Source organism: Vespula vulgaris, chromosome 6 (genome assembly GCF_905475345.1).
Source record: "Vespula vulgaris chromosome 6, iyVesVulg1.1, whole genome shotgun sequence".
Lineage (NCBI taxonomy): Eukaryota > Metazoa > Arthropoda > Insecta > Hymenoptera > Vespidae > Vespula > Vespula vulgaris.
In genome coordinates this window covers 5531711-5559617 of record NC_066591.1, presented here as the reverse complement: position 1 = coordinate 5559617, position 27907 = coordinate 5531711, and the positions used below count along the sequence as shown (strand labels likewise).

Genomic DNA, 27907 nt, shown 5'->3' with positions numbered 1-27907 from the left:
TAAGAAGCAAAATAAGAAGATGACACGTATAAAATCTCATTTAGGTATATCCTGACGAATTTCTTTTCCGAGGTAAAATCCTTGGTGTATTTTTTACTTTTATTTTTTTCCGTCATTTTGCAATTCTTTTCTGTCCATTTTATTTTGCTTATTTCTCTCCTTTTATATTTCCATTCATCTGCATACATCTTTCTGACAGATCTCCTTGGTGATTCCTATTCCTTCCTTGGTGACGATGTTCGTTTTATCCTCTTTAATCTTTAATTTGACCAACGCGAAGCACGTATGTACCATTAACCCAAATAATTTTGAAACACGAGGATCTTGACGTCGAATTTTCCGACTCACCTTTTCTCTTCTTCTTTCTTCTTTTGAACATCTTTTTTTAATTTTCTTTTTTGCGAAGAAAATGAAACACGAAGAGAAGGGCGACATTATTTCGTGTCAATATTAGTACGTATCAAACGTTTGAGATCTATGATTCATTTTGAATTTGAGACAAAGAGAAATTTAAAATATTAAACTCGATGTAATGTACTTTATCTCTCTTTAACTCCCTTTCTTTATAATGAAAATATTATAAACGCTTTGGAAGTATAATTCTGATAGCGAGTCTGCGAATTTTTTTGTTACAGAGACGCTTGTCATGATTCTTGGACGCAACTTCGATTGTCACCGGTGTTTGGTTGTATATGTCCGAACAATCACATAAAGAAACGATGCGACAGGATCTTCTCATTGGTCAATCATAATCCTTGCGTCGGTGAGTATAAGAGAAAGCGAGTGTGCCAGACTGTGAGAGTGACTGAGAATGGGGGAGAGTTGAGATGAGACGTAGCAGATTCGATCGGTAGGTCGAACAGTCCTCTGCATTTGTTCGTCATTGCTTGAACGTACGAGTATTTCCATTTGCATTCAATATATACATATATAAAAAATATTATTAATAGATGATATTATTAATGAATAGAATCGGATTTATTTTTAACCATATTGCTACAAGATACTCTTACGTTGATGAATCTGTGTTCTTGCGTATATTATACTGATAAATAAAGGATCGTTAAAATTATTATTAAAATACTGCTCGTTAAATATTGCATTATAAACTACTGACATTAAAAATATATTATCGTTGTTCGACGCAATGATAACGATCTTTTATTTACGGTATTTACATCGTTTTCAATCCAGTTTATTTTCTTGTACGTTGAATCGAGTGAACATCGTTGCTCGATGAATGGACGAGTATAAAAATGATTATAATAGCACCTTGTGAAAGTCGACTGTTGGTGTTGTGAAGTAACTTGGATGACGAGTTTTTCTTTCGTCACGTTGTTTTACGAGATTACATCTTGTGTCTCTATGTATTTGTATCATGTAAAAAATTTCTACTTTTTTTTCTCTCTCTTTTTCTTTTTCTTTTCTTTAATTTGATCGATGTGTGCGTCGGATCGAAACGCCTTGTCGATCTTGGATTAAAAAGCAGAATGCATTTATAAAATTCGTTTAATCGAGAATAATAACATTTAGTCTATGATTTTTTGCTAATTGAAGACGCATAGGAAAAAGACAAAGAGAGAAAAAGTAGGAGCAAAGCAATTACTTTTAATGATACTGCTGTATTTAGAGCTCGTGAGACGTCGTTATAGCGTCCTTTGGATAAGCTCCTTTTTCCCTAATTAATCGAAAACTTACGCTATTAAAACGTAAATCGGGTTTTCATCGCGTAGACGATTGAATTCTAATTTCATTAAAAAATTCTTTACTCGGATATTTTTACATTTTCAGTAATCTTTAAAACTGCTTTTCGATTTATTAAAAAAATTTTAATTATAATTTTAAATGTTATTTAATAATTCCACGTGCATTAAAAATTTCAATATTCTATGTACATTTGTAAAAAAATAACACATTGGTTTGACATGTTTGCTTATCCAGGATCGACGACGTTTCATATATTTCTGCCTCGCAATAATTTTATTGGCATTGTCAAAACACGAGCGTACGGTTACGCGCGAAAAGCAAAGAGAGAAAAAGGAGAAAAGAAAACGTAAGTAAGTAAGTTGCAAATATCACACACAAGGGCATGTGTGACCTATGTGCAAATGTTTATTATCTGTGTGCGCGTCTGCGGAACGACTTCGCACTGTGCCGGTGGAAAGGCAGCGGCAAAGCAGCTTAAACGTCGCAATATAAGTGTTGCATATTTTAGCGAGATCACATTTACAAAGTTTTCAATGATTACGAAGTAACGAGATTATTGAAGAAAAAAAATAGGATCATTCGTCTCTCCGTATACTTTTTTATTATTATTTTTATATGAAACTTGATTATTCGATGATCTCAAACTGCAAAAATAGCCTGTTGTTGTATAGGTATATATTGTGGTTATAGATAGTTAAATTACCTAATTTGAACTTAATGATTATTATCTTCCTTTTATTTCTTTTTTTCTTTCAATATCATTCTTAAAGTATCTCAAATTCTTAAGTAAACGAGGAAAGTAAAAGGTAAGTAAATTACGGGAGAGCTTTCAATTAAAAATTAATATTTCGAGCGTCGTTAAATAGAAAAAAAAATAGGGAACTTTGATATAATAGAACACAAGATTAACATTACTAATACGTATCGCGATACGATATATCGATGAGTATTTTATGATGCAGTAAGAATCGGTATTATTATTTCATTTTAATACAATCGGACAAATACGGATAAAATTCTTAAAGCGTTAAAAAAAAACAAAAGGTACGTGATTAAATCATTTAAATCTGCGTTTTTCAATCTTTACACTTCTTTATACAATCTATACTATTTCTTTATAATGATACCGCGGCCCAAACGTTTATAATACACAATTTTTAAAAACCTTTTAGATTGGGATCATTATATATTATTTTAAAAAATCGACTTGCAAGAATATTCTACGAGTACTCTCTAGAAATCTCTTACAAGTTAATCACTTTCTTTACTTTGGTATAAAATAGCAGTTATCATTTAGCGCCCTAGTATTTGGAATATGGCCCATAGGTTGAAAAACGTTGATTTAAATGCAATGCCAAAAGCGAAACGCGAGCAGGTGTTTGAAAAAAAATGGAAATAAAAATAGCGCCGCGAATCTTTGTCGTTCAGTGACGTTCTAGAAAATCAACCAATAATAAAAGATCGAGGATATCCGATTCGATGCAAGGAACCAAACGGAACGTGGATCGATCCTGAAAACCCTGGTCTGCACGTGCACCAGCACTTCCTATATACATATGTACTTGCTTTCTCTCCGAAGCGTTTGAACTTCGAAATCGTTCGTACTGAATTCAATGATAATATAATGAAAATAAAGAAAGAACAAATGCCATTTTTACAACAAAATTTTCATTGCATTTCGACGAATGAGAATAAAATGGAAATTGGCTTTTACGCGTTCATATTTACATTTACAAATTGTTTCATTTATTCTCAAAGCCGCATTGATTTATAAGCTCGGGTCGGTTTTTAATCTTCTACAAATTAATTTCGAAGGTACATCCGTATTGAACTATACATATGAAATATACTTATTAAATTGTACATATATAATTATTAAATGTTTTATCGTAATATTTATTCACTTCAAATATTTTCGTAAAAAAAAATCATTATTTTTCGATAAAAATGAACTCTATATATTATTTTTATTATTTTATGTAACAGATGCAAATCCAAGTGATTGCCATAGATTTCCGGCGAGAATATGATTTCGAAAACGCAAACGAAGTTTCTGAGGCGGAGTACACGTAGAATGTGCACCGCATGATGTACCTTTGCATGAGAAAGAGTGATGAACGTAAAAAAAAAAAAAAAGAAAAATTTCCTATGGATGCAGCAAAGCGTATCTCGTACGTATTTTGAGCCTGCATGTCCGTTCTCTTATTTCTCTCTGTAACGTGCCTGTTAAATAGATGAACGTCTATTTCAACTATCTACTCTCTATACTCGACTCGACCTTTCATATCTTATCCTTTAAGACTACTCATTTTCCTTTCTTATACATACTATGATCGATCGATATATCGAATATTAAAAAAAAAGGCATGTAGACTTTCAAAATGATTTCCTTTCGCCGTCCTATTAAATGTTCCACTTAACTTTTCGAACGAGAAAGAATAAAAAATAATTTGCAATAGAATTCGATCGATTTTCAAACGTGCTCTCTACAATCGATTTTTGCAATCGTAAACAACGTCATTCCTGTTAACGTTAGAGGCCGAGAATCCTTGGAGCGGTAATCCCGAGAGCAATACGAATCAGGCAGTATCTATCACTACCACTATCACTACTACCACCACTGTCACGACCAACAGAAGCAACACACTACTCGCATACCTATATATAACACATCACGACGCAAACCCGTCCGTGCACGTTTACCGATGCGATCACGCACCCACTCACCCCGTTCTCGTCCGCGTCTCTGCTTTTGTGTTACAGAGTATCTGCCCTCCTCCGCCTCGGTAGACCTATCGGGTACGGACTCGGCCCTCTATCCATTCGACCCGCAGCAGGAGAGCTACCAGGAGATCTGGTTACCGCCGACCAGTATGTATCCCTATTTTCTGTTCCCCGGGACCGCGCGCACCTCGTACCACGACTACGAAATACCAGACCAGGAACAGGGACATCGCCGTCAGCACGGCCATCGTCATCAGCCCGGTCGCCATCAGGAGGCACCGGAAAAGCCAGCCAAGCCAAGTGTGTTCGTCGTCGACGCGAACGATCCACAGAAAAACGATTTAAACAAGGCTGATCCTCACAACGAGGATCGTTTCGTCGTGACCGACGACGAACACTCGGCTGGTCGGTTCCACCTTCCAGGTTCGAGGTTCGGCAACCAGAGGCAGGAGGGTGCCCGGGGGGATAGGATCTTTCAAGATTTCGATGGCTCCTCTTCATCCGACGTCCATTCCTATTCTTCTTACCCTTCTTCCTCCTCTTCCTCTTCTTCTTCTTCTTCTTCTTCATCTTCGTCTTCTTCTTCTTCTTCTTCTTCTTCTTCTTCTTCTTCTTCTGACGCGTTTTCCAAGCATGATCGTGCCTCCAACACAGTGCACCTGCAGCCAAGGCACCCCCACCAAAGCGAGCATGACGCGCACCTGCACCATCACCATCATCACCAGCACCAACAGCACCACCACAACCACAACCAGCACCACTACTACCACCATCACCCTGCACCTGCACCGTCCCCGTCGTCTTCTTCGTCGTCTTCGTCTTCCTCGTCGTCATCGTCGTCTTCGTCAGCATCCTCGTCCTCGTCATCGTTGTCGTCGTCGAACGCGCAACCACCGCGACCGACGCCTACCGTCGACGAAACTAAACGAATCGAGACCCCGCAAGTCGCGCCACCAAAGAAATTCGCACCGAGGCCAACCTACGAGCATCGGGCGATCTTCGATCGCGTCGACGACGACCTCGATGACATCGAGTTCAGGATCGGCGCTCTGCCAGTCGATCGGCTCTTCGATCTGCGCGAGGCTTTCGAAGGCTTCGTCGATCAAGGTTCGTACACGCCCATCACACGCGACAGAGAGATCGCTGACGATCTCTGTTTTGCTGCTGCAACATCGAGGGATCATCGCCCTCTCTTCTTCTTCTTCCTCTTCTTCTTCTTCTTCTTCTTCTTCTTCTTCTACTACTACTACTACTACTACTACTTCTTATTCAATATTTATTTCACATTTCCTTTTTTTACTTTCTCTTCTTCTTCGTCGGAGTCGCCACTTGCTGTATTCGATCTTTAACGAAAAAGAAAAACGAGTTGATCGTAGAGACGTCGAGTAAAGATCATTTTAAATGACGTTATTTACGTTCTCTAGGTGAAATTTCATCCGCGGTTGAATTCAACGGTGATACCACGGCCGAAAGAAGAACGGCCCGCCTCTCCTGGCACTTCGACTATTCGCGGCACGAATTTATGTTATTGGTGCACGGCCAACTCGGAATTTATATATGGCACGCGTGAGACATTCGGACGAAAGTAAAGTTTAATCGTGCTTTAGTAGTCAAGTTAAAAGAACGAAAAAGTACGGAAAGGACGATTATCTTCCGTTACATGCTTACGTTATTGTACTTGAGCTTCCCTTTTTATTTTTTGTATATCTATCCAACTTTATTTCAGACAGGATAATTTTATTCAATCGACCGATAAGCGAGGACGTGCACATATTATTATATGAATCTTGAATAATTCATCGCGATACGATCGCTACGAAGGGAGAAAAATTCCCTTTTGATTAAGCGAAACCTGCGAGAGAGAGAGAGAGAGAGAGAGAGAGAGAGAGAATCAAGAAGGGATAATATTTTTTTTTTCATCCAAAGAATAAAATGTTCCGAGATTTCGCGGTGAAACGAACAAGACGATCCACCGTGCTCCGATACACTTGTTCATTTACAGTGAAGGTCATCTCCCATCCGGACAACTCGACGAGCTTCGAGGTAATCGAATCTCAAGTGGAGAATCCATTGATTGATGCCGATCATCAAGATCTTCTAGCGATGAAGCAGATACCTGTGCCTGGCGATCATCACCGACGATCTCATCGGAAGAAGAATCAGACTGTGGAAGAGTTCGATCGTAAGTACTTTTTTGTTTCTCTTTGTTAAATCGATTAAAGAATGTATTAGATCTGTTTTTTTTTAATTGACTTAATGTTTCAATTCAATTAAGACTTATTGTCGACGATATTATCGAGAACTTTCTAATAAATATATCGATTATGTTTTTACTCGGTAATCCTCGAAAAAAGAATCGATAATACCTATTATATAATATCGTACGATACTATCTAGTCGTGCCGAGTAAGATTTATCGTAGTAAAAGTTTAATTTAATTTAGAGTCCGTGAGCCATCTCATTTCCTGGGCCTTCGCTTCCAGCCCCCACGCACCAAGGTATATCTCTGCAGGTCCGCATATTATTTCTCGAGTTGCCGGATTTCGAACTTTAATCCGCCATCGCAACGAGAGCCGGCCAAGTTTTCGTCTAAGATTTCGATAGGCGCTTGGATCGAGACAGTGCGAATCTATGCGAAAGTCGTTATCAAAGAGATACGCTGTGGAATAGCTATACATATATATGGGTATAGATATCTACATACATCCGGCTGTTGTAGTTTTTAGACTTTACAGAAACTAATTTGCTTAAAGTACCGTCAGTTTTTGACGGTGACGATCGTCTCGCGGGCAGATACTTCCTTTCTCAACTATAATGGTGCTCTTAAACTCAAAACTTTCCGCTTGAGAAAGCGTTCTCGTCCGTGACATTTACTTTAAGAACGAGAGTTTAAAGTGGTCTGCTCACGTTTTTTAACTTCGGAATCTATTACCAGGTGAAACAAGAGATAGGAGAGAGTAAATCACTGGATTAAAGGATAACCAGGGATAATTACTTCGGGCTCGATCCGGATGCAATCAATTTTTGATGCGTTATAGTTTGCATCCTTGCTCGCCAACCTACTCTGCTTTCCTCTTCTCTTTCTCCCTATATTCTTTATCTATCTCTTTCCTCTCTCTCTCTCTCTCTCTCCCGCTCTCTTTCATTCTTTTCCTTTCCTTTCTTTACCAAATACTGTCCTCCGCATAGACTAAATTCTTTATTCTCCTCGTTCGCTTCACCGTTATAATTAATTTTTCATCCGAGATAGATAGGTGTATGTATCTAGATAAATGGCTAGGTATATAAGTAAAGATATATTCATTTTTAGCAAAAACCTTTGCTAATACGTCTATATCATTTATCTCTTACTTTGCGATATAATAAACTAAAATAATTTTAATCTCTAAAGGTAAATAAAAATATTCGCTCTACTTTCGCTCCCTCCTTTTTTCTTGTATATAATTTATATATCTACAAACGAGTCACACACATACAATCAGAACATAAGCACGCATATGGAATATATTCGAATGCGAAAGAGCGAAATTCCCGGCACACACGAATTCCGCATTCATATATCCAATTTCGAGAGAAACAGCCGGCTGAAGTTCCAAGGTCGTTTCATAGAACGATGAATCTAAATCGTTACTTCGATACGCGTTCCTGTTTTACGTGCGAAACGAAAAATATTTTCTTGGAAAATAATACATAGTCTTATCAACCAAAAAATATTTTTAATTCCACTTAAAGTTGAACTCATTCACGCGTTTCTAAAATTTGTGGAAAGAAAAAAGTCTTCTTTATTTCTTTAACATAATTCTACAATTTCTTATATAATACCATAAAGAACAAATTCTGATCTAAACTACTCTATTTTATTGATCAAGGAAAATGTCAAGAAATAAGGGGTTAAATTTTATGTTAATTCGAAGAATTCTTTTACTGTCGCTTGATAATTTTCGATAATGTATAAATATCAAAAAAAAAAACGTACCAATAATTCCAACATATTCATTTTGGAATACTATTCTCTCACATTTTTATAACATCAAGTTTTTCGTAAGCAACGAACCGTGAAACACACGTGTCGTTGCTATACTTTTGCTGAATAAATTGACGCGTGAGAATAAAACTGTGGCTCCGTTGAATTCTTCTCTCTCTCTCTCCCTCTCTCTCTCATTCTTTTTCTCTCTTTTGTATCAACCCTTTTTATTTTTTATTCATAACGTTCTCACGAGAACGAGCACGGCATAAAATCGTTGCTACTATCGAGGAAACTAAACAAACGGGTCACCGTAATTATAATTCAAGCACACGTGCCTAACTCGCGATATTCGAAAATCATACGTATGCACGCGTCACTTATATGCATATATATATATATATATATATATATATATATATATATATATATATGATGTATATCACACATTTCGTGCATTCATTCCTAGCAATGTACTTTAGATTCGCACCACATCAAAAGTACGGTGTCCTATCGATTTCAAATACATACGCATAGAAACGTAAACTTATATATATAGATACGTTTGTATATATACATACATACATATATGTATATACATTTATCTACATATGTAAAGTAAAACCTAACCGCAAACTCGAACAGCAGCGGTTCCAACGCATTACTCTCTCTCTCTCTCTCTCTCTCTCTCTCTCTCTCTCTTTCTTTCTCTCTCTTTCTCTCTCTCTCTCTCTCTCTCTCTCTCTCTCTCTCTCTCTCTCTCTCTCTCTCTCTCTCTCTCCATATATACATACGCTTCATATGTTGTTTACTTTTTTCTCAATTAGTTTAGCAGACCGATCGATCGACCACGAGGTCGGTTTCGAGTATATTAGTAAGTTAAGAGTAACCACAAATACCGACCTTTTTTGTTCATCATGTATGTACCGTCCTTGAGAGTTTATATTTTTTTTTTTTAAAGAGAGAAAACAGACGGAGATCGGTCGATTTTTTTGTAATTTCTGGAATTTATTGATCGCAAATCATAGAAATATTCGGTGTATCATACAATATTTATTTCCATATCTTTGATTATCTTATTCGAGGAAATAGAAATTAATTTCGATGTTAAGAAAAGAGAAGAAAACAATAGAGAGGAAGAGAGAGAGAGAGAGGGATGTGTAATTTTATATTACCCTTAGTCCAAGAAGAAACAAAACAAACGAATGTTCTATTGTCATTAAAGAATATCTAAAGAATAACAAAAAAAATCCTGTATATACATACATGTTGAAGGAGATCGAGGATGAGTCAGTGTACATTAACATTTGATGTATGACTCAATATTTATTTACATATCTTTCGTCATCTTATTCTAGGAAATAAAAACTACATTCAATGTTAAGAAAACAGAAGAAAGCGAGAGAGAGAGAAAACAGAGAGAGGCAGAGAGATAGAGGGATGTATAGTTTTGTATTACTCTTAGACCTAACAAAAACAAAACAAACGAGTGTTCTATTGTCATTGAAGGGTATCTAAGGAATAATAGAAAAAGTTTTGTATATGCGTACAAGTAGAAACAGATCCAGGATGAGTCAGTTTAGAACGGACGATCGAAGACGAAAGACGGAATTCAGGAGGACATTTAAAGGCGAATATTTTGGTAAGAAAGAAAAGACACTTCTCATTTCACAATTTAATTTAGTATCTGAGATAATTTTAATATTGCATTATATTCTGTTTTATCGTAATATTAATCGAAACGAAAGAAAAGAATCTACAGTACAATGAAATAATAAAAGTTTCTGGATTTTTACTTAGAGACATATATAGAAACGTAGAAATAAAGAAACGAAACGAAAAATGGAGATAGACGGTATCCTGCGTCGTTTAATTTAAACCGAAAGCTTTATTTCCTTTTAATGCTAACAGTAATTAATTGCTCTCATTCAAACTATTCGAATTAATTTTACTTTTCTATTCAAAACTCCAGTTGGGAATATCGACTTGAACTATTTTTGATCTCCTATTCGTACGCATTTCCTGACGCTTTAGAAAGTTACCCGTCCATTTATCGACGCTTTTCCACCATTCAAATTATTTTCGTAAGCCCATATATATATATGTGTGTGTGTATGTATATATATATGGGCGCTTTCACATGAATGTGCACGCGAGCATTCGGAAAACTATGCGTATGCGACTACTCAAAATGATGATTTCGTTCGAAAATTCCTATGAATTTTGACGTATAATAGCTTCTGCTCCTATCGTACACCTGCGTCACACGAAAAGCTTCCGTTTGATAGCTGTTATTATATAGGACGAATCATACGTTTTAATACCAAAAAAAATTAATTCAATTTCATAAGAAATTCTATGAACAAATTTAACGTCCGTTATTAACGAAATTCATTTACTTAAATTTATTATTTAAAAAAAAATTAATTGAAATTATATATGAAAAAAAAATTATAATATTTTTACTGCTATATACCGATATACGTGTTAATCTGTTTTATGTATTTAATCCTTTCCTAATTACTTAGATCCATCTTTCTTCTTTTATCTTTTCTGTTTCTTTTTATATAAAAAAAAAAACACCTATTTTATTTGGCTATAACAGATAGCTGGCTCACTTCGTATAGGAGTTCGACGTATATTTCGGACAGTAAAATCGATCTCTCTCTTTTCTCTCTCTCTCTTTCCCTCTCTCCCTCTCGTTTGCCCTTTCTACTTCCTTCTCTCTTTCCCGAAGTCCCTCGGACACGAGTTCCAATTACCGCCAATCGGAATTGCCTCTGTTTCTACCGCGCAACACGAAGAATCTTACGTAGCACGTCTGAAAGCGAACTTACAGGATTGATATTCCTTGGTTACCTGGTCGAGATAGTCCTGATCTACGGCACGTCCTTCGGGATTCAAGACGATATAGTTCGTTAGAGAATTGCCTTTCCTCTATCGATTCACCTACAGTTATCGTGTTCGACGATGCACCTAACGATCAGTCTACGTTCCATTCTTTTCATCATTTTCTCATCGACATTTTTTCTTGTAAGTTTAACATTATCACAAGATACGTACAAAAGAACACGATTGTAAGAACTTTAAATTCTAAATTGAAATAAGAAAAAGAAAGAGAGAGAGAGAGAGAGAGAGAGAGAGAAAGAAAGAGAAACAACAGAATCGATAGTCGTATCAATTCATTGACTCAATCCCTCCTTGTCGAAACCTTTCTCTCTTCTCCAAACTAACTTTGCTCCATTGATATTCCTGTAGTTTTCTACCAAGTGGTTAGTCCTTCCCACTCTCCCACCCTTTCTCCCTTTCTGTCTCTCTCTTTATCTTTCTCTCATTCTACTCCTCTCTATTACTCTTTCCGTTACTACTACGAGGGATCGGCCAAAAGTAGTACAGTCGTTTAAAGGGTCGTACCCAAACCAATGTAGCCAATGGATGCTTCCGATCATCCCCTCTAAATAGACTCGTCCTGACTCGGATCGAGAAACTTATGGTTCTTCCACAGAGGACCATCGTCTTCTCGTCGTCAGAGGAGAAGGGTCGAAGAGCTTCTCTTCCTCAGCCAACATAAAACGAATCCCTTCTCAAATCACTTCTAGAAGAGACAGAATAGACAAGAGAAAGAAAGAGACAGAATGAGATCTCGATCCTACGAAGAATCTCGATCCACCTTCTCCTTAGTCCTTAAAGTCTACCATCCCTCGACGATTAATTTTACCGCGGTAGCAGCTTCTAGGAATGCCCTTTTGACGATTCTACTTTGAATTTCATCGTTGAGTGCCTCTCGAAATGCAGGATGACACGAAGGGAAAAATAAATCTCTACTCTACTCTCACCTAACTTTATTTCTAGACGTTAGTAAGTAAACTTCTGTTTCTTTTTCTTTTACTTTTATGTTTTCTTCTTCTTTTTCTATTGCGAAAGACAATACTCGGTCTCATAAAAGTCGAATATAAAATATTGAGCTTATTCCGAGATGAATCAGCCTGCGATCATCGTTACGACCCTCTTTGATTCGTTTTTGGGAATGGGAAGAGGATTACATTTTTGTAGGCGTTTAAGGGAAGACGAATGAATGGGCAGACACAGGCAGCTTGGAGCTAGCGAACGTTAGCTCTCTCGACGATTAAGGCGGTTGAAAGAGTGCGAGAGGCCCGGAAGGATGATGGCTGCTCGTTTGTCTTAATAAACTGCGTCGAATCCACGCTCGCCATGGTGCTTGACTTATGGCCAGTCATCTGGTAGGGCGGCTCTACTCATGAGAAATCTTTGCTCGCTCTCTCTCTCTCTCTCTCTCTCTCTCTCTCTCTCTCTCTCTCTCTCTCTCTCCTTCTATCTCTCTTTCTTAGCATCGTTAGTCCTTGGAATATTCAGAAAGGTTCGACTAGTCATTAACCCCTCTTCGATTCATCGATCGAACGAAAAGGTTCTTCGTTAATGATATATAGCATTTGTCATTGTGACAAGCCAAGAGCTCTTACGATGATCTTTTATTGAGTTTGACCTTTATCATCGAATATTTAACAAACAATGTATCTTTTAACAAGCATATCAATCTTTTTTCCAAAATTTCGTTACCCTTCATATGTAAATATTAAGATTGTATTAATGTTATCTTGTAATTAAAAAAAAAAGAAAAGAAAATACAGATATATTTGTAAAATTTGAAATAGAATCGAATAGTTCTGAAACAAGAAAGAGAGAGATCGATCGAAAGGATAAAAATCGTACGATATTGCTCGAAGCCCAAGAAGGCTTCGGGTTAAACCATTTTTCTCTGGACTTGCTTATGGCTCGCTACTTAGGCAACAAGCGAGGTCACCACGTCACGCCGGTGCTCGTTGACGATTTATCATTTATTTGTATACGCGAGTTGGGAAACTAGGTCTCTCGCCTCGCTTATGTAAACGGTAAGAGCGCACGTACGGGTATAGTTCATCCTGGAATGTTTAACTTAGCCGATAGCAATCTTCGTTGGGGATAGTGAGCGAGAAAAAATGTAGTAACAGATGAATATAGAGAAAAACTTGTGGGTGGCTAGAATGAAACGGGGAGTGACAGGATAAAACAGCCCGAGCACGATAGAGCTTTCTGTCTTATGGAATTATGTTCCGTACAAGAGACATCATTCAACTAATTTTTTTTCCTCTTGAGAGCACAAAGACGTTGCAAACTACCTGACATCATATTAAGACTTTGTTTCAAATTTCGAAATTAATTATACCTAAAAAGATTTTCAATCGATGCATGGTAATTTTGTGAACTCTATTTTGATTAGAAATAAGATTTTAAGGATGAAGACAGAGATCTCCGGTAAATTAATGAATCGTAAGAAAAAGGATCGAAAGGTATAATGCTTTTCCAGGGGGAGTAAAAACTAAATGATTTATTCATTCTTTAATCATGAAAGAAGTTAAGATCTTCGTGACGGATTAATTCGCCTTTCCCAACTAACAAATTAATTAATATCAAATCATTCATTACCCAGATTAAATAAATCTATATGTATGAATAATGATTTTTCGTAATTAATGATCGTATTATGTAGAGTCATTGATCGAGTGAAATGAAATAAAAAATATCATGAAATTTTATCTCTATTTATAGAAGCTGCAGCTCTGCCATCTGCCAAATCGGAAATTGACAAGATTCAGCAACCACCTAAGTTGATACTTTCCAGTACATGTCATCATGCATACACATCGTGCAAGTAAGCTTTAATCTCATTTCACACTTACGCTGTAATCACACGATAAGCGTTAAATCTCGAATGGTCCATTATTAAAAGCAAAACTGAAGCCGTAGCTTATTAATAATATTGTACATTGATGTACGCCAGAGAGAGACTTGAAGAAACAGGGACTAAAAGCAACAACGTAGCGTAGTAGAATAGAATCATCATTTTATCATGAGTCTAGACGAGATTTATCGCGCTTAGTTGCATTCAAAGGCGTTAACTACAGTATCGTTTATTCAGGAACGACCCGGAGTGCAAGGCATTATTACAGCCGGTCCTGAATTACTGTGGTTTGACGAGCTGTGCGAGAAACGAATGTATGGCAGCTTTACAACACTTCTATAAAACGGCTAATCACAAGCACTCCATCGAAATAGCTTTCTGTTTGTGCCGGTGAGTATAAATTGATTTATGCGATTCCGATGAATAAATATTAATTTCTATAAGTCTTTAGTACATAGTTTCGGAAATAAGTATCTTCTATATTTCATAAATCTCAAACAAAATGAAGAATGAACTAAAGCGAATTAAAGAATGAGCATGATTATTGTATGGTGCAATTACTGTTTCTCTTATTCTATTTATTATTATTGATATCGATCATTTCTATATTTGAACATATACATATTTAAACGTAATAGGAAGAACAAACAATACTAGTCGAGGCACGATCGAGCGATGATATATCTCCGAGACGAACGCAACATGTTGATAGAACGTCAACGACAGCCGCGACAACGTACGTACAATAATGTACGTGTGAAACCCACTATGAATTAAACGCAACGTGCGACTAGTCGGTGCAAAAATTTCCATAATGTTCTATGTGTATTCCTATACGAGTACGATCGAACGAGTATAGCGTTACAACGAACCGATTCATAGGACAAAACGCAAACTAGTTCGATTTCAGGAATCGTGCACCGTGCTCAATCAGGAGCCAATCAAAAGCATCCGGCTTACGAATCTCCATCGCGTCGATATCATCGTACGTTGTTACACACGTCAATCAATCCGCAGAGAGATAGATATAACAGAATCAACGATAGCGTAGATTACGTCACGAATGAAAAGTATAAACGAATTGATGGTCATCGCTATCTTCGACCATTTTGAAAATAGCTTTTGCTTCGATTTACACGACGTATGATATCTATATTAAAGTGTCATCAAAGTTACGATATCATTTTGAGTAACGAGCTTTTACGAACTTGTATGAACGTTGTATTTTATTCATGAAGACATTCAAGACGAAGTAAATTGCCAGGTATAAATCTGTTCTAAGTACTTAAGAAGTGATATACTATAGCGAAGCGTTAATATTCTTCATTCGTAAGCTCGCGTTCTTAGCATAAGGTTTGTTTTGCAAATCATGCAACAGGTTGCTTTCTAAACTTCTATAAACGTCACGTATCATAACGGAGAATTCCAGATGAAAGAGATCGCGAAAGGAATCCTCAACATCTTCCTTCTAGGAATAGATCGCGACCTGCGAACGATTATTATTTTATAGACATAGGAGTGTATCTTTAAAAGAGAACCAATTTTTATCATCACATCGGTCATCGATCGTCGTACGAACGATATTAAGTCATTTTTTCTAAAAATGCACGTGCGAAAAAGAAAGAGAGAGAGAGAGAGAGAGAGAGAAATAGAAATAAGGAATTTATCCTTTTGGCAAATGTACCGTGAAGGATTACCGGGCGATTCGACAAACCGATGCATAACATTTTTATTTAATCATCCTTTCAATTAACGCGATCGCGTTGTACAGGAAGGCCGTATTTTCACGGTTGACGGAACGCTCAATCACTATCCAATCAAATTGCACAGCTTTCGAGCAACGTACTGCATGGTTCAACCCGAACCCGACAACGACGTTGGTGTTCGTTCGTGTCGGTTGATGATCACTGCATGCTACAACGCGATCTATTAAACCTGTGGAATACCGTGGGATGCAGCTAACGTAAAGCCGTGATTATCAATTTTCATTAAAGCTGTTTTACGCATTCGCGGCTTACCCATGATAGAAATTTCATTAAATTTTCTTGCTTCGATCGAATAACAAACGAGAGAGAAAGAGAGAGAGACAGAGAGAGAAAGAAAGAAGTTTCGTTTCTATAATAGTTAAATAGATACGTATATAAATTTAAATCCACGTGGGTATCTAGAATGATGACAGGACGAAATCTTTCATATTAATTTGCTTGCCTAATGCGTCCCATCTCCAAAATTTAACGACGTTGCTGGCTAGCGCCAGCTATTATGGAATGCACATTATGAGACATTGGACACATTAGGGCTGTAAATGACGATTACAACACGCCTCTCTGACTATCTCATTACGAGAGATAATGTACCCTTAATTCATTTGCGTGTACTCGGTTTACCAGCTTGATACTTAACCCTTTTGAGTATAAAAGAATTTATGTCGTTTCTCAGTCTATTTACATTCGTCGACTTTATTATCCGTACATGCTGTTTATTTTGATATCATGAGGGTATAAAAGTTTATGCTTTAATTAAATTGTCTGTTTTAAGTCACCGACTTATCCGACCCAAGCTCCAACTGAATTTACGCGACGCGTAAAAAAAAGAAAAGGGGATAAAAGTGAGAGAGGGAGAGAGAGAGAGAGAGAGAGAGAGAAAGGGAAAGAGAAAGAGGGATTGAGTGAATGACGAGAATGAGTGAGAAAGAGAGAAGCTGTATTTGATGTTCGATACCGAATTCATAAAAGCAGCACAAAAGCGGCCAATTAAAGGTCAATCGAGCTGTCTCCATCGAAATGGTGATATACCTTCCACAATAACTATGTAAACCGATATTAAAGCGTGAACACGTCAGAACTGAGTAATAAAGTTTTTACGGGAAATCGAACGTATGCATGTATGTATATACGCATGTATTGTACATAAATATATACACAGACACATTAATCAAAGTTGTTGTTTCAGCAGTAAATATTAACACTGCACAATATCAAAAGAGATTATATTAAAAATATTCACGTTCGAATTAATTATTAACCTAGAAGTATCTATATTGAATAATTTACATATATGCAAGTAATGTAAAAAAGTTATAAGTTATATAAAAAATGATTTTCATTTATAGCTTGAATTTATAATTTTACGCGAATGATTTTCGCGCCTCTCGTTCGGTACGATTAGTCAGGCCTAGTAGAGAAAGAGTAGAAACGAAGAATTCGGAAAAGTTCCGCATCCGTTAGTAGATCCCACGAGAATGCGGAGAAAGGTGGCTAGATAGAAGCTTATCCTTTCTAACGAGGCTCCTATAACTTTTAAGTGGCTTTCGCCAGCGAAACAATGCGAAAACTTTCCTTCCTTGTCGTTTTCCACGTTTCGTTCTATCTTTTCTACTCTCTCTCTCTCTCTCTCTCTTTCTCGTCCATTTGATCTTTTCTTTCTTCTTTATTTTTTATTTCTACCAGATTTCTACTTCCGTTCGTCGAGCCCTCCTTTTGTTCGTGCTAATTTATCTCTATCTCCATCTCTTTCCTTATCTGTTTATCACTCTCTCTCTCTCTCTCTCTCTCTCTCTCTCTTTCTCTCTCTTTCTCACGTTCACTTTTGCGCAAGGATGCGCATCTACAGCGACACTGCATTCGCAAGTCGACTAAATAAGTATTGAACAAGGACGAAATAAAAAAGTAAGATGGTTTGCCTTGACGAAGCTGAATAAAATACGTAGCCAGCTCGTTTAATGCTCGTTGAACAATGCCCACCTCGCGATGCCTCTTTGGGAATTCCTCTCGTAAGAATCTCTGGGTATAAGCTCTCGTTTTCTGGAAGGGGAAGAGACATGAAGGAAGACTAGAGCAGAAGAAGAAGGAGACGAAAAAGAGAAGAGAAGAGAAGAGAACAAAATGGAAGAAGGAACGATATGCTCTTGTTCTTCCCTTCTGTTTCAAAAGGTGCTTTGTCTTGCGGTAAATTGGCGTGTCTGCACGATTCGTTTCGGATTTACCTCGCGTTATTTTTTACAAAGGCCTCTGCACGAGAAACGTTCCAGTATTCCCTTGAAATGGTCTTTGGAGAATCCTCTTCGTTTCTCTTTTCGGACATGCAACTTGGGAACATAACGCCGCGTGTGAATTATTATCAAACGTATTGCGAAGTCTCATTGCGATGTGAATAACTAACTTTTACTGATAATTATATATCGATTCGTTTCATTTTTATGAAGACATATCATTTATTAATAATGATAAATATATGAAAAATAATTGAAGTGATAATAATCTTGAAATTACGGGTATAAGACCAAGGAATGAATTCTTTCGTTAAGAAAAAGAAAAAAAAGAAATATTATTTTATAATTATTAATTTATTTTAGATATATATAAATTTACGTACGTCGATAATGATATAAAAAGATTGAAAATTATCTATAAGTATATAGAGATCTAAGATATATTTTTCTTCTTATTTTATAGAAAAACCGATGGCAGAAAAGACGAATGCATCGTGGCACAAGAAAAGATGCATCCTGCATGTGCGCAACGTATCGAAGGTGCCGATATGCCTACATGTCACAGTCTCGCGGAGACTTGCAAGAAAAACGAAGCCTGCCGGCAAGTATACGTGTTCAATGATCAATATAATTACAACCATTTTCATTGTTCACTCAAAACTTTTGTTTTAGAATTTCGAATGTTTCGTTTTCCTTAGAAACAAATATAACTCATTAAATATCTTCTTATCAACTTTTTCTTCAAATATAAATAGAAACATCTACACAAATTTTACAGATGATTTCATCGAGATGATTAAAAAATGTGAAATATTTTTATAGCAACCATATTTTTGTGATATATTTATCTACTTTAATTCTTAGCACTCGATGCGGCTAGACAATGAAAAACAAATACTTTCTCAATACATATCTTATGAGGTCTATTTCTGTAATGTAGATATTCAAAGTCTAATTCGTCGAGCTAATGGTAAATAGATGTGTGTTTTTAATAAATCTAATGTAGGGAAATCGATAACCTATATAAATTCTGGGAATTCGTCGACGATAAATCAAAGATAAAGAAGCGTATTTTAGATATATAAATATATTCTTGTTAAGGGTATCTGAGACCTACATAAATTTTTACATTTCATCTTGCCTAGAATATGGATGTGCTGTTTGCAAAACTTCCTTCGTTAAAAATCCCTTTCTCTTCCTCTCTCTTTTTCTCCGTCTCATACTTCGTAGACGAACAAATATTCACGTTGAAAGCATTTCTTGTGAAATTCAGTGCTTTACTTAGTTACTTGGATCTCTATTACTCCTGTTTGAAAATGCAGCAGAATTACAAATTCTTCGGGTACGTTTGTTTCAAAAGAAAATTGACCTTAACCCTACATTGCATGAAACTTTATATTTTATCGAAAAGAATGTTTTCTGAAGTTAAAGAAATTACTTTCTACAAACTGAAAAATAATTTTTAAAAAAATACGACAAATCAGAAGCATAAAAAATATAAACAAATTTTTATATGTATCGTCATTGATAAACGACATTTTTTTCATTGTGTAAATAGGATCAATAAAGTATATATGAATGAATATATTTAGCCAGAATTGAAATGGAACAATTATTATTATAATAAAAAAATTAGATATATATAGCGATACACTTTGAAGTGTAGGGTTAATGGCAAAGAAAGAAATAAGAATAATTTTTGTTCGTTTCTTTGAACATCCGCGAAAATAAAGTCTATTGCATTTAACTTATTTTTATTCTATCGTCGACGAAGGAATACGCCTTAGTTTTGATCGATCGAATGATTCATTAAGTTTATCGAAACGATTTTTCTCTTCTCCCTTCCGGTCGACGTTGGAGTCACTTAAGAAATTTTTGAACCGCTCCTTTTTCTCTAATTACTCAAACGACGGGCTCATTGGGGAAGCGTCTTGACGTCCCCCTTTTAATTCTCTGATTAATGAATCAAGTAGGGTCGCATTTTTCCCTCTTGAAATTGACGAGAATTCTTTCCAATTCTGTTCTTGTGTACTCACTTACAAGTCACCGAATCGTTCACTGTTAATCATATTTATCTAATCGTTATTTTAATTCTTTTCATTTTTCTTTTCTACGTCTTTTCTCGAATATATAGCATGAGATTGGAGCATTACGAGCAAAATTGTGCGGTAGACAGCGTAACGAAAAAATGCGCAGGACCACCATCCGATTGTAGGAAAGCGATGCTGGGTATACTTGGAACCGAACTTCGTTCAAATTGTGCTTGCAAAGGCACCGACTTCACGCAACTCTACGACTGCCTTGGTTGGCAAAGACTCCTTTGGGTTAACCCGTGTGTAGGTAAGTTAATTAAGTTCTAGAGACACTCTTAGCACTCTGCGTTATACATGTACGTTAGTTCAAACCAGAAATGTGAGAGCGATGTGTGTATATCATCATAAAGACATATTTACTTTTGTAATAAGTTTTCACGTAAGCTGTTAGATGATTTTTCTTTTTTAATCTTTTTTAAACTCTTTTCAACCTTTACTTTGTTCTATAAATATTAAAAGTGTCACTTGTAATTATTTGACTTAAGATATATCAAGTACATATTTATATTAATGATATTTGTACGACATTTACATTTTGCAAGAGTTTCATATTAATGGCTTTATTTAAAACTACTTTTTGTCCTGACAATATATGACAATATAATATTTGTTAATTATTATTGAATATTGTTCTTAGTAAATCCTATTTAAAATCGTTCTAAATTCGATATTAATAATTATACTCGAGCACAGCTTATTTATTTATTTCCTTATTTTAAGCGTTGAAAAGTTTCTTCTATAAATAAATATCAGAAGAAAAACTTATGTATACTAATAATAACAATATCAGTATTACGATAAAAATAAAGTTTTCCAATGTAATATCTTGGCTTCCAATTTTCCAAAATTTGATTATTCCAAAAATTAAGTTTTATAAATTTGATTGAATCTTATTATTTCTTTTAATAAAATTTTATTAACTAAATTCAATTGTCTAATAAAAATTATATAATAATCACGACGTCGTATAATACATAATTTATTTTTTAATTTGAATGCATCAAGTTTCATCCTTGTTAATAATATCTTATTCGTGTCTTAAATAAAATGTTGCGAACTAAAATGGTCGACTTAGAAAGAAACCGACTTGTGTCTATTACAGCTATCACTAATATTTTATTGGTGAATCAGAAAAAAAAAACAGAAATTCATTTCGTTTCGAAAGAAAAATATGGAAATATCAACTAAGTTCCGTGCGATGGTGTTAAGGGACTTGCATAGCTATCGCCTACGGTCAGGTGTCGCGCAATATTTCAGTGTCCAGGGACTCCAGGCTGATTACAATTTCAGGTGGAACCGTGCCATGCCGTCGGCTGCTCCTGCCGGCGCTGCTTCATCCTTGCAATGATAGAAATTGCGAAATGAATAATGAAATGTTGCGAATGGTTGTATATCATCGCATTTACGCTCGTGTTGTGTAATAATGAGCATGTTTATGGAAAACGTAGTTGATGGAGAATCGGACGGATGAAGAACATTAAAGCTTTCTTTCTTATGAAGTTTATATTATACAGAATGTTTTAGAAACAAGTGACCAAAGTTTAAAGAGTGTATATATATATTATAATTATAATAAAGATGAAAAGCATTCATTTCATCTTTATGTTCATACAATAATTTTTTATACTTACGATTATTAGGATATGTTCTTGAACTTTGTTCACTCTAGATCGAGTCTTCAAGACAAAGCGTTGTTAATTTTTATCTCGGAAATACGTCATTTTCGTGAAAAATTGTTTAGGAAAGAATTGTCTTATTTCAAAGGATTCATATATTACAGTATTTATTGGTTTCTATTTAAACAACATGTAAATAAATAAATAAGAGTTTATACGAGATTTTTTAGTAAATATCTTATTACTTTTTATGGTAAAATATATTGCCACTCGAAATTAAAGAAGTCTTGTTTGAACAATTTTTCTACAAAAATATGTTTTACGAGATAAAAATTTGTAAAACTTTTTTTGAGCTTTGTAGAAAAAGAAGATGATTGTCAAGAATCAATATTAAAGCTTATGATGAGAAAAGTTGTATACCTATACAATACATTAGTTTGCTTATATTTCAATAAATAGGTAAGCGAGTCAATAATAAACAAACTCTTGAACCTTTCAGTCGAGTCTCAAAAGGACTACCACGCACGTCGAAAACACCACCACTATTCAAGAACAACGCCGATTGGTAGTATACTGTCGACAACAACAACAATGACGACGTCGTCGTCGACTACGAGAATACACGTAAGCATGACGGCGACTACGATGGCCACCGCGGTCGAACGAGTTGAAGATAATCAAATACCGGAAGTAACGAGGTGGCCGACCACCGAACCCACGGAAACTTTAGAAATCACGACTAACACCGTTAGTACGACGCCAAGCACAACTACAACGACAACCACACCGCCCCGTGAGTATAGTCTTTTTCATTTAGCAATCGTTGAGAGCGTTTACAAAGATGATGACGAAATATTAAATTAGTTTATAGATAAATGTCGTTTCAAAAAAGAAGTTTACTCAAATGAACTTATGATGACCCTTATTTATGAATCAACCCAGAAATAATTAAAGATGTAATAAATATTTTCTACGTAGAAATGAAAAGAAAAAAAAAGAAACATGTTTATTAGAAACATTATTTACATGCAGTATAAATAAACAGTATAAACATTATAAACAGCATGAACATGCATTTAGTCTAAATTACAATTAATATTTATAGAAATTATGTTGATCGCATGTAATAAATATCGTTCTCGTTTCAGGCTTCTGTGTCGTTCAAAGACCAAGACAGAGCCATCAATACATACGGGAGGGTAAAGGCAAAAGGGTGAGTTAATTATTCTCTTCGACTTATACTACACAAGTATGTACTTATGTAAGTTGGATATATGTGAAAGTGTTCTAAACGTTAAGGTTCGTCAAATTAATGCGCTTATCGATTAACTATGTAACACAATGAACGATCTTGTCGATAGCTTTATCGCGAAGACGAGCCAGAATGTTCGGAGCTCTGTCAGTGCGGTGAAGGTGAAGTTCTCATCTGCAATACGATCTGCGTCGACTCGTCTCCTTGCAAAACGGACTTCGCTTACTATAATCATGAGGCACCAGCTTATCAGGCCCACCGTGGTCCATGTCTCTGCTATAGTGGTGGTTTCATATGTATGCGTCCATCACCTGGTAAGTAAAGCCATTTTTGACGTCTTCGATCGACGTATTTTTCGATGTCTCATGTCGATTTTCTCCTTCGACGCTTTCTGCGTATCATAATACTTTCTCAATATTTAAATAACTAGAATTTTTCATATTTCACACTCGTCGCGTCGATATCCGCTTTATCATCGATATATGCAATACCTGTAGGTTATATGATGTATGTTTTCTATTATATGAAATACGTTTTCTATTATAATGCTACTGCCAAATTTTTGTCAAATTTTATATATGCTACAAAATTGATTTCGTTTTTTCTTTTCTTAAAGAAAAGACGTACTTAATAACTATTTCTATATTAAACGAAATATGAAAGAAATAAACTATGTAATAATATAAAGATCGTAGTAATAACTATGATGATTGTAATAACGATAGTAATAGTAGAGATAGTATGTGTGGAAGAAATAAACTAAAACGTAACTATATACTATTACTATCGTATCAGAGATATAAAATGTCTCATAAAAATGATATTCTTAATTTTTCTTTTTCTCATCACAGGAGCATACAGTATACCGCACGGAGTTTTTATGTTCTTGGGATATAGCGAGAAGGACGAGACCTTGTTAAGGCCGCACAACAATCTCACGGTTCTAGACGCCGTTTCGTCTCTCGACAATTTCATGAGAGAGGAAGTCAATAACCAGGTATATTGTGTCGAAACGATACTACCAAGATAATGGTCCGATTAAAATTTGAATTAACGACGATTAGCATATCGTATTAGATAACGAGTTAACATCAAATTCGTTATGGCAAATTTTTTGTTTTTTTTTTTTTATTAGATATTAAAGAAAGATTAGACGAAATGATAGACTTCGAATTTCTAAGAATATAATTTAAGTTTTATTAAAGTCCTACTACTTCTAATTTTTTGTATCGACGAAGAATTCACTGAAAATTTGTCGTTTGCAAAGAGGAAATTGCTTACGAAAGAAAGTTGGTAATACGGAGAAACGTGAAATGCCATTGGAATGTTTTCCTCTTTTCCTTTTACAGACCGTATGCACGCTCTTCCTCTACAATGTGACTCGAGAAAACGTGATTGCAGTAGCACGTCTTGGTACGGACAATCCACCCTTAAATAGCAGTCAAGCTCAGAGTTTGCAACACCTCTTGCGAGTCAAGGTAAGCAAATACTAATCCGTATATATATACATATATATATGTGTGTATGTGTGTGTGTATTTGAATTTATTTAAATCGTTTCATACGAGCAATGATTTTAATCAAACATTCTCGAAACGAAATCATGAACATTTCAAATAATAAAAGAGAAATATGGAAACAGCAAACGGCTTTTATATTTGGAAATTTTATTAAATTATCCAGGATTATTTAAGATAAAAATGTTCCACGACATATTACGTATTCATTCAAATGTTTACTCTCACGAAATATTGTAATCATTCGTTAGTGTGCCCGAACGTCGAGTAGTCGAGAAGAGGAAATAATGTCGAAGTTTTAATTGATTGTACTTGACGAGACGAAGGCTTTAAATGTGTAAGAAATCAAATAAAAGGAAATCCACGGAGTTTTCGATTGTGTTTGCTTGGAACGAAGTACGACGAAGTAATATCATGTTGCAATAATGAGCTTAAATTCTAACTTTGCGAAAATTCTAACTCTTTTTTGAAAATCCAACGAATCTACGTTAAGTTAGTTTTTTAAAAAATCTTAAATGCTTTACTTTGCTTTACAGACTGTCAACGATTTTATTATCAGCGTTATTATTACCGTTTGTAAAATTGTTATTTCGTAACATTAAACTTTACTATAATACATTTTACGGTAAAGTATTACCTTTGATAATTATCACGTAATCACAGCCGATAAACGTAGAGCATCGTATGTAATACGACAACAAATTGGTTCCAAGTAGCACTAACACAGGAAATGATGTTCACCGAAAATAGGACGAATATAATATTAAGACTTGCATGATTATCTCTTTATTGACTAGAGCCATTTTATCTTTTGATTAATAATATGCCTCGTAATAATTATAGTAATAATTAATTATACAGAGTGTTCCAATAACTATTACCATCCTCATATGTTTCCAATGTTATTGACATGCAAAAAAATTTTAATAAAAGTTAAATGGTTTCAAGGATCATGGTATAATAATGCATGTGCATATCCAATAATACACGATAAAACTATGATCAAAAAAATATATAGCTATAAATTTGAAATCTCGAAGAAAAAAAAATACTTTTCGAGATTTTCTCGAAAAAAATTCTTTCCATTATCGGATGGTTCCTTGGAAACCATTCAACTTTTATTTAAAAGATTTTTCTCCAATATCGATAATATCAGAGATATTTAAACTAATAATAATTATTAGATCGACCTGTATATTATTTAGAGTCAGCATAGCATTATAATTCATCATTGAACGTAAATAATAATATTGAAGAACATATTAGCCAAGTGTACAGAAGGTCAAATGTATTTATTACTCGCTCAAAGTCTTATGAATGGAAGCAATTAACAACGAATACACTTAATCGTCGATATATTCCATAAGCACGCAATCGAAACTCTCGCGTAACAAGCGAGATGTCGATAATATAAGCACCAAAATCGAACACGCTTCTAATCTTCGGGATTGAATTTAATCGCGTTCATCATTAGGATTTATTCAATTCCCACGGGAAAAGTGTGGGTAAATATTTGTAAGATTAATCTTCTAGCGCTAATTGCTTTTAAACTGATAAACGTTTTAATTAGTCGATAGTAAAGCGAAAAGCATGCATAAAGTGATTAGCTAACAAATCGATAAAGAATACAACGATACAATGAAAACAAAAAGCACATCGTGTTTTATTTTTTATACAGCTACGAGTAAGCTCGAATCGAATGAAACATTAAATTGGCATCGAATCGTTTCGAAAATCTGCAGGTGAAAATCCGTCTAATTCGTTCTCATGCATAAAATGAGGGGAGGAATTGAAACGGCTGGATGACGCTCCGTAAGGGGTGGTAGTGACGACAAGGGGGTAGAGGATTGGATAGAGAAAGAGAGGATTTCTACCTGCAACCAAAGCCGATTGACCGGCGCAAAATGTCGCGCATTTAAAGTTCCGTTCACATCGAACCGTACGCGATATATCGGCCGATTGGATCCCCATATAAACGTGTTATACTAGGTGGGCCAAATAAAATGTTATTTGCAAATTTATCTCGGAAATATTTTCTTCCTTTTTTATGTCTATACGACGTTTAGAATAGTACGAAATTATCTTGAAAATAGCTACAATAGCGAATGTTCGAAAACGTATATAAACATTTAAAAAGATAGAAGAAAATTCTTAATAACTTTTTTGAATGCTTTCAATTAAAAAAAGAAATTCTCGTCATCACGCTATCTAAAGTAATTTTTATTTGAAATATTTCCTTTCTGCTTTTAAGATCGGTCTGTTTTAAATGCCTCACCCTGTATAGCAAGAACGAGGTAGAAGAGAGGAAAAGCAGAAAAGCAAAAGTATCGAAAGTTTCGAGCGGGTTACGTGAGCTTCCAATGCGATTTCCAATTTGCGATTAAACGTCGGCCGATTTGCAATTTGATGGAGGCTTCGCGGATTTGAATGGACACCGTGGATGCTTGCTATTTCATTGAACGTACACACTTTTTCCGACTTTGTTTCTCTCACATTTTCTCCCCATCTACGAATTTTACGTTAATTCTGACTAAAAATCGGATTCGGCATATTGCCGGGTGTCGAATTTTAATCGGAGGTACATGTGAATTGTACGGATGAATGTACATACGTCATATATGTTTTCTTTTATATACTGGAGCTAAAAATGTTGTCTTCTTCCCTTCAAAAAGCAAAAGAAACAATTCTTCTGATCTTGTTATTCTCAAAAGATAAAATTACACATAAAATAAAAATAGTTCAGAAAGCTCGCGTGAAACGTATTATCGGTCAATTTAAAATACAAGCCGCAAATCGGCCGAAAGAAACTTTGGACTGTCACCAAAAAGTTGATTTCTTCGTCCCGATAAATCGGTACGTGCTTCGAAAGGAAAAGAACTATTTCCTTTTACGTTCGTAATTGAATAACTAATCGGTTTCAGATTATCTTTACAAATTGCCAATAGTCGTCGAAGAGAAATACTTTGATTATGTCAATCAACTTGACATTCTTTACACGATACGAGAATAAATACTGACAGAAAAAAGCTAAAGTGGGCATGACAACGTGATTCAGATTCGTGGTTCATGTTTCCTGGAAATGCGGCATTACACATTAAGATCTTTTCGACTTCGTTTCTTCTTTGATAGGAAATAATCGAATAGATCAACTTCTTATTTAATTGAATATTAGCGATATGTTTTTATATATAATTTCACTATCAATTATTTTAGAAAATGAAAAAATGAAAGAGAAAGAGAGAGACAATCTCTCAAAAATTTTCGAGGAAAGCTCGCTACTGCACCAATCATCGGATGACGGAAA

General features: G+C 35.3%; 1 protein-coding gene across 6 annotated transcripts in view; it reads left to right on the top strand.

The window, feature by feature from the left end:
• The window catches only part of LOC127064709 (uncharacterized), a 200599-nt gene that overhangs the window by 150295 nt on the left and 22397 nt on the right, over positions 1-27907 (top strand). For 2 of the 6 annotated variants that reach the window (XM_050996167.1, XM_050996166.1), the window contains 12 exons: positions 636-763; positions 4471-5538; positions 6434-6613; positions 14003-14105; positions 14373-14525; positions 18590-18727; positions 20261-20466; positions 22335-22628; positions 22984-23048; positions 23197-23401; positions 23939-24084; positions 24437-24565. In XM_050996167.1, coding sequence (XP_050852124.1) covers positions 636-763; positions 4471-5538; positions 6434-6613; positions 14003-14105; positions 14373-14525; positions 18590-18727; positions 20261-20466; positions 22335-22628; positions 22984-23048; positions 23197-23401; positions 23939-24084; positions 24437-24565 — 2815 coding nt within the window. Of the gene's footprint in view, positions 1-635; positions 764-2494; positions 2514-4470; positions 5539-6433; positions 6614-14002; positions 14106-14372; positions 14526-18589; positions 18728-20260; positions 20467-22334; positions 22629-22983; positions 23049-23196; positions 23402-23938; positions 24085-24436; positions 24566-27907 lie in introns of those variants that run through there. The other 4 variants (XM_050996168.1, XM_050996170.1, XR_007781776.1 and 1 more) reach the window with 4 other exon arrangements.